Below are 14,348 nucleotides of genomic sequence, written 5' to 3' on the forward strand. Positions count from 1 at the left end.
CATCTGGAACCTTCACAAGTAAATCCTTTCTATCGCTCAGGCTGTGTCACTCCGGGGCCTGCCCTCGATGGATCCCCGTTTACTGTGTCACTGTTTTCTGTTTGCCTGACATCCTCTCCTCCTGCAGGGCCAGGGTCTTTGTTTCCCAGCACCCAGCACAGAGCCTGGTGCATAGTGGCTGCTCCATAAACATTTGCTGAAAGGACACAGCAGCCTGGGATTCGAACCTCAGAAAGATTATTAAGATAGCTTTGGTGTCACCCAAGAATTGTCTTGAATTCACAGATCAGAGTCACCAATGCTTCACTGCATGTACACATTTTATTGAAAGTAAGTGGCTATTATAGAGAATAAGGAGACCATGGTGGGCAGCTTGGGGTGGGTCAGCAGGGGTGATGGGGGGTCTCAGGGGCTGGTCACTTGCTATAGCTCTTGGATCCTGGCCCTGGAAGGCCCAGGAGGTCTTCTCCAAGCCCAGATTCAGCTGTCAGTTCCTCCTCTTCACTACCTGCCGACTGCCCATCATTGGCTCCATCTGAAGCAGAAGAGGCAGGGGCGGGTTGGTCCAGACCACATCAGGACGTCTCCTTCTTACCCCCTTTCTTTTTGGCCCCAGGAGACCCCATCCTCCAAAGGGCATTTTCTACCAATGCCCTACAGAGGGGCACTTCCAGAGGTTAGAGCACCAGATTCACCGCTGGTTGTAGGGAGAGGCTAAGGGTACAGTGGCACTTAGGTGTGTCAACAGAGAGCCACCTGACCTTGGGAGCTAAAAGCAGAGTTGAGAATCTAACTGCAGGACAAGGTCACTTCCCTGCTTAATGTGCCACTCCCATCCCTTCCCACCTGAAGAACTCTCGTCATTCTGAGAACCCGAGACCAAGCGTCACCTCCCCGGGGAGCCTTCCCAGATGTGCCAGGGAGAAGTGAGCCCTCCCTCCTTTGGGCTCCCACTAGGGTGGCTGCAGACTTCTACCATGGCACCAGGGGAGCCAAAGGACCTTCACTGTGTTATGTCACTCACTCCCACACTCTTCCGGAAGCATCTTTAAAGCATCATGGTTATCTCTATATCTCCAGTGTCCTCATTATGATTCATATTCTCTCCTTAAAACCTCTTGAGCAGGAAGAGGTGGGAATGCCCACTTTTACCTGACTAGCATGGCCTCTCCAAGATTTTCTATGCAGCCCTTCAAGGGCTGCGAGGATAAGGTCCAAGCTCCTACCTTCTCTCCCTCCTCCAACAACCCAGGCTAGAAGCCCCAATGCTGGTTCACCACACAACCCTCCCACAGCCCTTCCTGCCCCTGGTACCCCCAAGGTCCTCCCCCTGTGCCTCTCTCTTGCATCCCCTCCCAGTCCCCCATCAGAACAGGAGGCACTTGGTAAAGAGAAGCCCCTCAGCCTGTGTTCTCCTCCTGGGAAGGCATCGTGCCTTGGCACAGTGACCAAGGGCTCCAACGCAGCGAGCAGGCCTGCCACCCGGAGAGCTCAGGAGATGCTGAGATCAGAGCCCAGCCCCCTCCATGAGGCCCCCGCCTGCTTTCGGGCATCGCTACCTGCCGAGGCCTTCAGAGACTGGATGTACTTGGACCAGAAGGAGCAGTCAGCTTTCTTCAGGCCCTGCCGACTGGGGAGCAGGGCACTGAACTCCTTGTAGGTCTCTCCGCCGGCACGGGGGACAAAGTCAGGCCAGGGGGCTGCAAAGTCAGGCGCTTTCCGTGAGAACTCATGAGGGTAGTTGGGATTTCTGGGAAAATGAGAAGAAAGAAACATCCATGAGGGAAACTGGTCTTTTCCTGTATCACTTGGGATCATTTCCCATTTGCACTTGGTCCCTGAGGGCCACGTTGTGCATCTTTAAGTGTCAAAGCCAGATTTGAACCCACCCAACCTGGCTTCCAGAGTTGTGGTCTGAACTGCAGCACTACAAAGCTCTAGGGATGGGAAGACTCCCCGAGCTCCCCTCTTTTAGGACATTTCTGGGGAAGGAATGACCTTGAATTCATGAGCTGAACGTTACTCAGGACTAGTGTTGCCCTCTGTCTTTCTGAATGCTCAAGAGGTCACGGTGTCCCTTTCTATCCTGATGTCCTTTGATCTGGGCTATAGCCAGTCTGTGGAATGCCCTTGTGTGTCCAAGTCCTGGGCAGGGGGTGAATTTAGAGCCAGGAAAACTGTCTGCCACCTACAGGTCAACTTGTCCAGGAAGGGGACGTCACATCTGCTCAGACACAGGCTTCTTCACAAATGTGCTGCCCAGGCCCGTCTCCCAGCATGTCCCCCTATGTAAGCGCCACACCAGCCCGCAGACCCCCTGCTGTTCACCACACAAGGTGGGTGTTCTCATCACCCCACCTGTGCTCACACGTGCCCCCCAGCCCACCCCCGAGGGCCTTTTCCTTTGCTTTGATGAACATTTTATTCATCTTTCAAGGCCCGGCTTAAACGTCATTTCCTCAGTGAAACATTTTCTAAAACCCCATGTAAAAGAAATGTGTTTTTCCACTCAACTCCCATAACAAACTGCACAAAGTTTTAGTTTGTACTGCTTTGAGTTGTGGTGGGTTTTTATGTTTCGGATTGTGAGGAGCTTGTAGCCGGGCCCTGACGCTTCCCTTTTTTACCTTTCTAGGGGACCTAGGCAGTTGTAGGTGATCAGTGCACATCTGGGAAAGAGACAAAGGGAAACAAACTGCCAGAAGGAGGGGACAGCAGGGAGGAGCCACTGTGCTAATTGGACTAGAGCAGAGGCAGCTGCAGAGGAGGGAGGCTAGAGATAGGTGCAGAGGGGCCTTGAGCGTCTACACATACTGTGATTATCTAAGGCAGTGCCATCGCCCTGGGGAAGAGAGGGTCCTCCTCCCAGTGGTTTGTCCCTGGGGGACACTCGGCAATGTCTGAGACATTTCTGGTTCTCACAACTAGAACAGGGGTGAGGACCACTGGCATCTGGGGGGTAGAGGCCAGGGATGCTGTTAAATATCCTACAACACAGAGGACATAACAAGGACTTGTCTAGCCCCAAGTATCAACAGTGCTGAGGCTGAGAAACCTGATCTAGAGCCACCACATGTGGCTGAACTAGAGAGCAGTATGATTGGAACCTTTCCCCATGAAGATTAACCTGTGCAGAGGTAGTTTTGGCTACAAGGGGGAGACTGAGACAGGGAGACTGGTGGCCAGTGACTGCAGGGTCTAGGGAGAAAAGGTGATCCCTCGACACAAAATGTGGCCTCTGCGTTCCAGGTTGAGGGAGGGGGAGGGGATGCACAGGACAGAAACCAGGACAAGTGTTCCACTCACCCCGACCTGATGAAGTTGGAAAAGTACTGCATGATTTTCAGTGACAGGCTTTTCTCCTCCAGAGAAAACTGCCCCTCGTAGGCAGGCTGGAGGGGAAGCCCAAAGGCATACTGAACATCTGCCAGCGATTCCAGGCTGAGAGAGCAGTGGGAAAGAAGAAGCTAAAGTTAAAGGAGTGATAACTCACTGGAAAAACCAAATAAGCCAAAAACCTATATTCCCCCCTATGCAATGGCTTTTCCCTTTTTACACTGTTTGGGATTCCTGTTTAGAGCTCAGTTTAGTAGAGATTTGGCTTGGCCTTTAGTCCAACTGCCTCTTGGGGCAGACCCATGGCCCATCTGTTGGTGGAAGCATGAACCATGCTGAGCACTGAACTCTCTTGAAATGATGCCTGTAGGCAATTTTCCAGGAGAACGCTCTGTTGACTGTATTCCAACCATGACATGATACTTACGGTATCACTGAGTATTTCTGTGTCCATCCATTCACTGAAAAAAGTAACAAGTACAGCCTCTATTTTGAGCCCCTTCCCTGCACTTTGCTCTTGTCCGTATGTAACTCACACTCTCACAACTCTTCCAGGTTGACATTTATCCATGTAGCCCACCCTGGCACATAGAAGTTGTTCAACAAATACATGTTATGACTGAATTAAGTATCTAGTAAGCAGCAGACAGATGGGAATAAAGATTGGAAGCCAGTCCAATGGTATGAAGCACGAAGCTGGAGCTGGAGCTGGGACTGGCGAGCCCATGGTACATGGGATGCGCAACTGAACACTGTGGGCCTGGGAGAGTATTAGAGAGGAAAAGCTGGAAAGGATTTTGCAACTGCATAGTAAAGACTGGCTTTTCTCAGAGAGTCTGGCCTTTGCCTTTGGCTTCTGGGAGGGAATCTATGTCAGACCTTATAGGAGCATCTTTGTTTAGGGCAGAGGTTGGCCATACTGGATCTTAGTGTGGATATGACCAAAACCTATAGTCTTAGGGTGGGGACTAGACATGCCAGAAAGACCAACAATGTGATTTAGGGTGGGAGCTTTGGGTCATGTGGGGTCAGTCAACCTGTAAATTGAGATTAACTACATGAGCGATCAATGAATCAATCATGCTCACCTAATAGAGATCCAATAAAATCCCTGAACACCAAGGCCTGGGTGAGCCTCCCCAGTTGGCAGTACTTGGTATGTACTGTCACACATCAACACAGAGAGAATCATGTCCTGACGCCACAGGGAGAGAACAGTGGAGATTCACATTAGGAGCCTTCCTGGGCTCTGCACCTCTCTCCATATGGCGATCGTAATCTATGTCCCTTCCCTATAGTAAATCATTACCATGAGGGTAGCAGCATTCAGTGAATTCTGAGTCCTACCAGTGAATTATTGAAACTGAGTGTGGTTTGGAGAACCCCTGAATTTGCAGTTGGTGTCAGAAGTAAGGGAGGTCTTGTGTGAAGACTGTGCCCTCTAATCTTGTAATTGGCCCCAATTTATCAAAAGAGCAAACCTCTAATTCTGCAGATGAGGAAAATGAAGTCCGGAGAGGTTTCCTGACTTGTTCAGAGATATGCAGTAAGCTAACAGCAGACTCAGATCAGGGCTGAAGTTTCCAGAAGGCACGACGCTAATGAAAGGCATGAGAGCCCAGGGCCTTCATACCTGGGACTTGGCTCCCCCACCTTCAAGCTGGTGACCTCTGGCAAATTACTTGATGTCCCTGATTCCCCACCTCCTCATCTATAGACTGGGTATACAAACACCTACCTCATAGGATTATCATGAAGATCAAAGTAAGATGGTGTGTGTGGTGGGAACTGACTACCAAGTGTGTGGCCCAGTTCTTCCTCAACACATCATTTGATCTCCTGCTGTAAAAAACATCTTTAAGGTAATTGTGGCATTTCTGACCCAGGGTATGGATCATTGCCAGCAGCTCTCATCTGTACTGGTGTCCTGGGCAGATGTGTCCATGGACAGCCTTTCTGGGAAAGGGCTGCAATGGGGTGGGTCCCTGAGAAAGGCAGTTTGGATGAAGATTAAGCTTTATGAAGTGCAGCACAACGTTTTGTGAAGAGACAGCTTGACTATAGCTAAGATCCAGTGATTCATTGTGCTTGCCCAAGAGATCTGGGAGAAAGGACTCTCTAGTTCAGGGCTTTCAAGGGGAGCATTTCAAGTGAAGGACACATCTTCCCTGTTGTCCCTTCCCTGCTCAGGCCAGGGACTGTGATGACAGCTCAGGTACAGGGACCCTTCCTTAACACTGGGGCCAGATGCCCAGACAACTTTCTTAACCTGGAGGCCTCTGAGGAATCAGGGGCCAGTATTTCTACTAAGGCCATAAGAATTATTGCCAGGTATACATGTGACTGGCAGTAAGCACAGAAGAGTGGACATAAACTGAGCCCCTCATCTGAGACTCAGCTCTGTAACTTACTGCCTGTGTAACTCTGGTTGAGTCCTTTGACTGCTCTATGTCTCAGTTTCCTCATAATAAAGTACCAAACTAAATGAGCTATTGCAGGTGGAAGCTTTATCCAAAACAAGTGTTTTTACACATGCCAGTTATTATGATTGAGGTTATGGTTATCTGTCAGTATTGGGTCCCTACACTGGAAAGCATCATGGAAGGAATACGGAGCCATGTACCATATACAGCACAGTTAGGAAGAGGAGAATGACAGTCACGGAAGAGGAGAATGACAGTCACAATTGTGGTGTCTCTTCATTCAATTCTCAGGTATCCTGGGCCCTCTCAGAGCAGGTTTAAGCTTTATTTGGCTAGAGAGAGAAGCAGCAAGTGGCAAATGTCATTGAAATCTGTAGGATGCTGGGAGTCAAAGAGCTAAGTCCCTTGTCCAACGTCAGAAGTATCTGTGATGGAGCTCAGAAAAGAGCCTCGGATTCCTCGGTTGCCGCAGAAGCCTGTTTTGCAGCCAGCTCTGCTCAGCGTCTGTTCAGTTACCGTTTCCTGAGCACCTGTGATGGGCCAGCCACTGTGCTTGGCAGATGTTTGACAGCATAGTGGCCACCATTCAGGAGAAGTGAATACTACCATCCACATACCTTCCAGGAGATGGCCCGAGGCTCAGAAAAATAATGGGACAAGCCCAAGACACGGGACAGTCTGATTCAAACCTGAGTGTCCTGGACCTCAAGTTGTGCTATGTTTAATCTACCTGTGAGCAGGGGACTGAGGATCACTAAAAAGTAATAATGTAAATGGTTAATAGAGTCTTAAGAGCCATATAGGGAAAATAAACACACAAAAGAAAAAATGCCAGGCAGACAGAAGTTGTGATAATACTGGCAAGAAAAATAATCTCTCCTGCAGACCCCAACATGGTAGTTTACCAATCACTCTCATTATCTCAGCAGCCCTGAGAATAGGTAGTATCACTCCCGGCAATGGTGCAACACCCCTCCTGTGCTGGGCATAGTGCAGCCAGGAGCCGGGGCTACGGGGGCCACCCTTGCTGCTCTCCCCCATGGAGCTTGCTCGGCCCTTCGCTGCAGGGTGGAAGGTGAGAGGTCCTGGAGAGAAAGTGGCTGCATTAGTTTGTTATTGCTGCCCTAAGAAACCACCACAAACCCTGGGGCTTAAAACAACACAAGTTACCTTCTCACAGTTCCTGTGGCTCAGAAGTCTAGTTCGGGTCTCACTGGGCTAAATCGAGGTGTCGGCAGGCTGGTTCCTACTGGAGGCTTTGGGGGAGAATTCATTTTCTGCTCTTTCGGGTTTGTGGTGGAATTCAGTTACCTGAAGCAAAGGACCAGGTCCTTGCTTTCTTGCTGACTGTCACTGAGGGCTGTCCTCGGCAACTAGGGCTGCCTTTCGGGCCCCTTCCTCCATGCTCAGGGTGGCCGTGTCCTTCTCATGCTGCATCTCTTTGACTCACTTTTCGCCTCCCTCTTCTGCTTTTGAGGACTCATGTGCTAAGACAGGGTCTACCAGGTTAATCCAGGACAAACTGCCATCTCAAGGTCCTTAACCTTAATCACATCTGCAAGGTTCCTTTGCCGTGTAAGTAACACATTTACAGGTGTCAGGGTTTAGGATATGGACATTTTGAGGGGCCATTATTCTGCCAACCACAGTGGCCTTGTCTACTTTTTCTTCCAAAAAAAAGGTGCATTCCAAGCAGTCTAGAGAACAGAGACAAACTTTTGAGACCAGAGTTCTCAGTTCAAATTCCAGCTGACTCACTTAATATCTGTGCAATCTTGGACAAGATGCATGACCTCTCTGGGCTTCAGTGTCCTCATCTGTAAAATGGTGACACAATCACACTTACCTCACACATTGAATGATATTTAGCAATAAAATATTCTAGATCTCTGACCCGGTTTCTAGCTCATACGCCCATTCCCTTTTCCTTTCCCTGTGAGAGACATCTGACAGCTTAAGAGCAGAGGGTCCCTAAACTGAGGGGTCCATTATAGGGTTTCAGAAGTCCATGAGTTCCCTGAAATTTTATGCAAAATGCTGTGAAACTGTATACATGTGTATCTTTCTTGAAGGAATCTCCATTAGTCTTCATCATGTTCTCAAGAAAGTCTGTGCCAATGGTGTGTTAGTAAATGTTTAACAATTGGCTCTTATTTGTAGCATCTGCCAATTTCCGTGGTGTAAATATTTCCTCCATAGCCAATTTCAAACTACCAAAGTGGTGCCATCAAACACAGAGCTGGGGAAAGATCCTGGCTTTGCCCAGCACTGTGTGTGACCTTAGAAAGGTTACAGAGTGCTGCCTGGCATTCCAGCCCATCCGATCTGGTGAATTTGAAAGCCTGCATGTATGGGAACCTCTGCTTTGTTTTTTCTGTAGCAAAGCTGATCTCTATCAGGATTCTGGAGTTATTTTGAGCAGTTTAAGGCAGACATCTGGAGGAGGGACACATGAGGGTACTTCAAAAAGCTCAAGGAAAGATTCGTATTATCTTTTATTTCTATTTTTCCACAAACTTTTTGAAGTACCCTCGTATAGCACATCCTCAGAAGAGGGGATACGGGATCAGAAGACCACCCTCAGTGAATTTAGGCACTGGCTGAGAATTCCAGCTCCTTTGGAGGAAGAAGAGGGAATGTGGATTCAGCATCAGCAGAGGGAGACATGGAAGAATACGCCAGGGCCTGATGAGGTAAAAGGAGAAGCTTGTTACCGGCATGGCCATGCAGATGGGGGTAGAGAGTTGATGCATACTGATCTGGCTTCTTTGCTCTGTGCTGTCTGATCACTGATCAGTCATGCGCCCAAACCCACGACGGTTGTGTAAGTACATGGTCAGGCTGCTTGTATTCGGCTTTTAGTGGTCATTTGCTGTCTTTGGCAATCATACTCCTGTCGAACTTTTCCCTGATCTCATAGGTACTCACCCTCTGCTCAGGCCAGTTCTGGGTCTTCTCATTGTCACATGGAGAGGCAGATGAGGGGCCTAGAAAAGCTCCCTGTTTGAGCTGGGCACGATCAGCTCAAGTCCCACTTTCACCACTGACCCTTGGAGCCTTGGTTTTCCTATCAGGAAATGGATCTGACCATCCCTGTTAAATGCTCACAGATGGAGGGTGGGTGGAAATCCCTCTGATATTGATCAACTGCCATTCAAGGAAGAGTTAATGTTGCTGATGTGGGTAAAGTGACATCTAGCCAGACCGTGGGTGAACTGGCCAGCCACATGCACAGCACTGGGGATGATTCTATGTCTGTGTGTACGTACACACTTTTTGTTTCAGTTGTAGGATGTGAATGCCATTCATTCAGTGAGGACTGTGCAAATGAGACATGGGATGTCAGGACTGAGCCCCTCGTCCCCCACATTTGATGCATGCCAACTCTGGGTTGCGACCCGAGCAGCTGACGAGGGTGTAAAGAAGAATAAATCGGCTGTTCTCCAGAGAAGAGCTCACAGTCTAACAGGGAATGCAAAGAGCTAATGGTTTTCAAAATAAAATGCTGTGAGCTGTACGGTAGCTGGCTAGATGTCTACCAAATGATAGCATTACTTACAAAGCACCATCAGAAGAGAGAGAAAAGAGACACCACTGGTTCCAGACAGCAGGTGGAGTGGAGTTCATGGAAGGAAGTCGTGGTGGACGTGTGCCTCCACAGACGGGCAGGCTGGCGAGTGGATGTGCAGGGTAGGGCACTGGAGGGACTTAGCACTTGTTAAGTTTTGGATGGGCTCTGCTTTGTATGGAGACTGGAATGGAGACTGTGGCTGAGTGCAGGGTGAGTGAGGGCAGGTGAGGGGCTGGTGCATGCAGCAGGTAACAGGGTCCCCAAGGCTCTGGGCCTCACAGGTCCTGCTGAGAAATGCCTCATGCTGAGAAGTGAAAGTGGAAGTTTTCCTGGTCCAGAAAAATCCAAAGTACAGAAACCATTAAATCTGTGAAAGGTGTGAGAGCCAAGGCCAGAAGAATTGAGGGTCACGTCTTAAAGGGGCTGGGAACATTGGTGATTTCTCAGTAAGCGAGTTATGGCTGCATTTCTCTGAGAACAATGAGTAAAGTGGAGTGGGAAGGAAGACTAGGGCTGGGAGGTCATGGGTTGCTGCAATGGTGCAGGTAAGACAGAACACTGGTTCTTTTCACATAAGGCCCCAATCTTACCTTCAGCATCCTGCTCATCCTAAATCCTGCTGGTGCTGCTGTGGCCTCACAGGGCAGCTAAGCCTGCAGCCCAGCATGCCAAAAGCCCAAAGCCACATGGCTGAGGCTGGGCTCCCCTCAAGGTGAGGTGAGGGAGTGCGGAGGATCGTTCTTGACAGAAACAAGACACAGGTTTCCACTATGAATGCTGACCTCATCCCCATAAAATACATTCCCTTTCTTATCTCTAGCTGGTGTCTCTAGATAGCTTCCTCCACAGGAAATTAGGAAATAGGGAGGACTGAAGTCCTTCAGCTTCCCAGGCATCTTGTTCTGTTTTGTTTTGTTGTTTTCCTGAGAAGTTGAGGAATTGTGAAATAACTTATGAATAGAAGCCTCTAAGTATGCCATTTTTGGGCAAATCTAATATGCAAATTTCAGATTCTGCCTATGAACTAGTGAGGACGTAATTATTTGCTTTCCAAATGGCTTGTGCTTTACAAAAGGATTTGCTAAGCAATCTTTTAAAAATGAGCTCCCCAATTTACTATAAATAATAAAGTCCCACCTTTGGCCCCAGATGAAATACTTACAATATATCTCTAATTCCCAAGAGCCCAGCAAAGCTGTACAATATACTGTTTTGCAGTAAGGATGAAGCTTTCAACTGACATGTGGATTAACCTGAACACTTTATCCCCTCCAGAAAGCAGAACAACTGCTACCTAGAAAAAGCTGAACTTTCTAGGCTCAACACCTCTATTCTCACTAGCTAAGTTGTGTTTATCAAGAGCCATTGCTAGTTGTATTTATCATTGTGATTATACAGCTTAATCAAACTCATTGAATACAAGCAAATTCCCCCCTTTCAAGAACCCAAAACTGGAAATCATAGATCATGCACTATGTTTATGGTTTTGCAAGAAATTCAAAGGGAGAACTCCAAACAGAATTTTCCAACTTAAGCCTTTGACCCTGCACCGAAAGAATGGCAAGGGAATGCTGGTTTATATGCCTAATATTAAAATATTTAAGGTATATAGCTATCTTATTCATTTTTCACAAGCTGTCATTTTAATTAACTTTCTGACTAACCAACCATTACATTGGATAACAGGTTTTTTATTCTACATTCTATTAAAAAAACAAAATGATTGCTGGTGTTTAAGTGAGCTGTGAATAAAAAGACCATTGTGAATTACATATGAGGGTAATTCAGAAAGTTTAAGGAAGAATAGAATTGAAAGAGAATATGAATCTTTTCATGAACTATTTGAAATACCTGCATAGAACATGCTTTCTTAAAAATCTCCAATGCCTTCTCATCACACTCAGATAAAATGCTGTCTTTTTGCCTGCCATAGTTTATGAACTCCTATGTGAACTGCAAGACCCTGTGTTTTTTCCCCGTACCTTCAACTACTCTCTTCCTCTTCGGTAGACTACAGCTCCCCGCTCTCCAGTCCTTCTTTATTCTCAAACATACCAAGCTCTCTCCTACCTCAGGGCCCTGGCATTTGATGAGCCTTCTTTGGGGACTGCTCACTCCTTCCTTCTACACAAGGATCACACCTTCTTGTCCCTCAGCTCTCAGTTCAAATGTCACCTTTTTGGAAGGTTCTTCTGTCACCACTGACCACAGCACCCCAGCGTACCCTCTTCCTAGAGCTGTCATCTGAACGTCTGCTTATTTCTGCATGCATTTCATCTTCTTTGCACCCTATCCTTAGACCCCCATCCATCCCACCCCCCACTGCAGTCGTGGTCCCAGGAGGGCAGCCCTTCCCTGCCATACAGGCTGCTCTGTCTCTAGGACCTGGGAGAGGAACTGCAGCATTGCAGGCAGTAGGTAAATACTTGTCAAATCAATGTTGAAGAGGATATACAGTATAAACCCTGATATGCCGTGGGATGGAAGTGGTCAGTTTCAGAAAATGACTTATTTCCATCTATAGTGGGAAATAACCTTGTTAATCACACAGGCTGTAGTCAGGCTGATAACACAATTCAAGAATCCAACCACTTAATATTTTCTTTGGCTTGTTAATTCCAACACTCTCACCAAGACAGTTCACTACGAAGATAATATTTTGAATCTGGAATGTTAAAGGCCCCTGGAATGCACAGAAATGTCTAGAATGCAAATGTAGTGGTGTACAGAATGTCTACAGCCTAGAATTTATGACTTTGTTTTCCAGGGTTGGGACAACCAATAAAGGAGGAACATTACTGCCTCTTTAGTCATTTTGATTTCTTTTTCCCATCAAGACCTTATTTTTTCTAAAAGTCAAATAACCCTAAGCTGCTGAATACTAAACATCTGCAACGTGCCAGGTGCATAACAACATTGCCCTAAATCTTTACACTACGAAGTAGATGTAACCATCCCATTTTATAGAGAGGAAATTGAGGTTAAGAAACTTGCTTAAATGAAAACGTTTAACAGATGGAAGAGATGGGATTAAAACTTTAGTTGATGTAACCCCAAAGGATGTGTGCTTTCACTATACTGGGCTGCCTTTCCCAAAAGTAAACACCCTACAGGGAGCCTAAGTAGGTGTTCAATTCCAAGAGCCCTACACCAGCCTCCATTCAAAAATAAGTCAGATGTGGTCTCTCTGAAACATCTTCTGCACCATCAAGATGTGGGGATCACATGCCAGGACCCTGGAGAACAAGGCTTCAGTATGAGCACCCCAACGCAGCACACAGTTCAAGTGCGATAGCCCACACATAGCCTCATGATGAATTTCCATGGAAACTATGGTCTCCACAGTTGGCACAGTCCCCAGAAATCCCCACATACTCTCTGAAGTGGCCACAGCTCCTCCCTCAGTGTCTGGAACTTTCTTTAGGATCTATTTATCTGTAATTTTGAGTCTTCCAGCATAATCCATTAAGCGATATTAATAATAGTCACTGGTTAGTGCTAACTGTACTCCAGGCAGCTAGGTCTGGATGCTAGGCCATCTACGTGCCTTGTGCTATTTATCCTGACGCTCTCCTGCAGTGAGCCGAAGTGCTGTTATCAGCTCCTCTATATGCACGAGGAGCCTAAAGCTGAGAGAGGCCCACTGTAAGTGGCAGTGCCAACTTTAGAGCCCTCTAAGGACAGGTGACGTCTGAGCACAAATCAGTGCTCCCTTCCACATCTGCCGGGACTGGGCACAGAGAAAGGCTGCCGATGGAGCTCCCCAAACCTGAGCTGGCCACAGGGTCTGGGAGATTTTTGCCATGAGTTGTGAGAACACAGTGGGGTTCGCCCTGGATTCACTGGACAAGTGTCCTTTGGAAGGCGCTGTCTAGAGAGAATGACACCAACTGTGAGTCAAGGGGTTGGAAATTCAGGAGACTGGCAGGCAGGAAAGGCTCCTGCAGTGTGCAGGTGGAGCCTTGAGAGTTTTCTGGGCAGGCGACAGGAGGCATTTGAGAGAACACCTAGGGCCTTGGATATGGGAGGGGACAGTAGTCCAGGGCCTTGCCTGGAGTGAATGCAGGAGAGAGGCCTGCCACTCTTCCAGGCCAGCTTTGTAACAAGAAGTACTGGAGCCACCCCACTCTGATTCTGTGGTACACTGGCCATCTGCCTGAGGGGGCTCCAAGGAGTAGGGGCAGCATCTGGGGGTCTGAACTGATTTGGGGCTGGTGTCTGGGAGAGGGGCCACCACTTCCTTTCAAGTACTATTAGTAATAATGTCAGTTTTAATGGATTCCAGCAGTGGTTCTCAATGAGGGGTGATCATGCCCCCAGGAACATTTGACAATGTCCAGAGACATTTTTGGTTGTCACACTTTAGGTGATGGGAGCTGCTGGCATGGAGTGAGCAGAGGCCAGGGATGTTGCTAAACATCCTGCAATGCACAGGACAGTCCCCACAACAAAGAATTATCTGGCCCCAGCTGAGAAACCCTAGAGTATAGTTATCATTGGAAAACCCACTTCTTGAGACAGAGCGCTATAGAAAAGAACCACGGGAGAAACTGGCCCAAAGTTTCTCCAATGGACAGAACTGAACAGGAGAAAGCTGGTGAGCTTTGTCTTTGTGTGAATAGCCTCAGTAATCAAAGCTGCCAGATATTTCATGCACAGACACACACAAACACAACCCAAAGGCCAGCTCCAGGCTAAATAACATGCAGGCACTGTCACCCTGAAATCTCCCAGCAGCTCTGTGGGACAGGTATTATTAATCTCCCTGTCATATGTGAGGAGGCTCAGAGAAGTTAAGTGACTTGCCCAAGGCCACACAGCTAGTAAGCAGACCTAGCCACAGCAAGCACTCTATACAGTTGGGTTGAAATGGGTGCCATTAAAATAAAACTGGAGACAGGGCAGGAAAGAGAGCATGGGTCCAAACTGCCACTTACTGGCATTGGGACTGGGACACAATCCCTTCACCCCCCTGGACTTTTTTTTTTTTTTTTTTTTTTTTTTTTTTTTTTTTTTTT

The 14,348-nt window shown here is 47.7% G+C and overlaps 1 protein-coding gene across 1 annotated transcript in view; it reads right to left on the bottom strand.

Annotated features, from left to right (window-relative positions):
- Positions 1-302: 302 nt before the first annotated feature.
- Positions 303-14,348, bottom strand: part of TG (thyroglobulin) — a 254,111-nt gene continuing 240,065 nt past the window's right edge. The window contains exons 46-48 of the mRNA XM_008570298.1: positions 3,307-3,441; positions 1,560-1,750; positions 303-535 (exon numbers count right to left, since the gene is read on the bottom strand). Coding sequence (XP_008568520.1) covers positions 417-535; positions 1,560-1,750; positions 3,307-3,441 — 445 coding nt within the window. The 3' untranslated portion in view covers positions 303-416. The remainder of the gene's footprint in view (positions 536-1,559; positions 1,751-3,306; positions 3,442-14,348) is intronic.

Source organism: Galeopterus variegatus, unplaced genomic scaffold, assembly GCF_000696425.1.
Source record: "Galeopterus variegatus unplaced genomic scaffold, G_variegatus-3.0.2 Scaffold589, whole genome shotgun sequence".
NCBI classification, from domain to species: domain Eukaryota; kingdom Metazoa; phylum Chordata; class Mammalia; order Dermoptera; family Cynocephalidae; genus Galeopterus; species Galeopterus variegatus.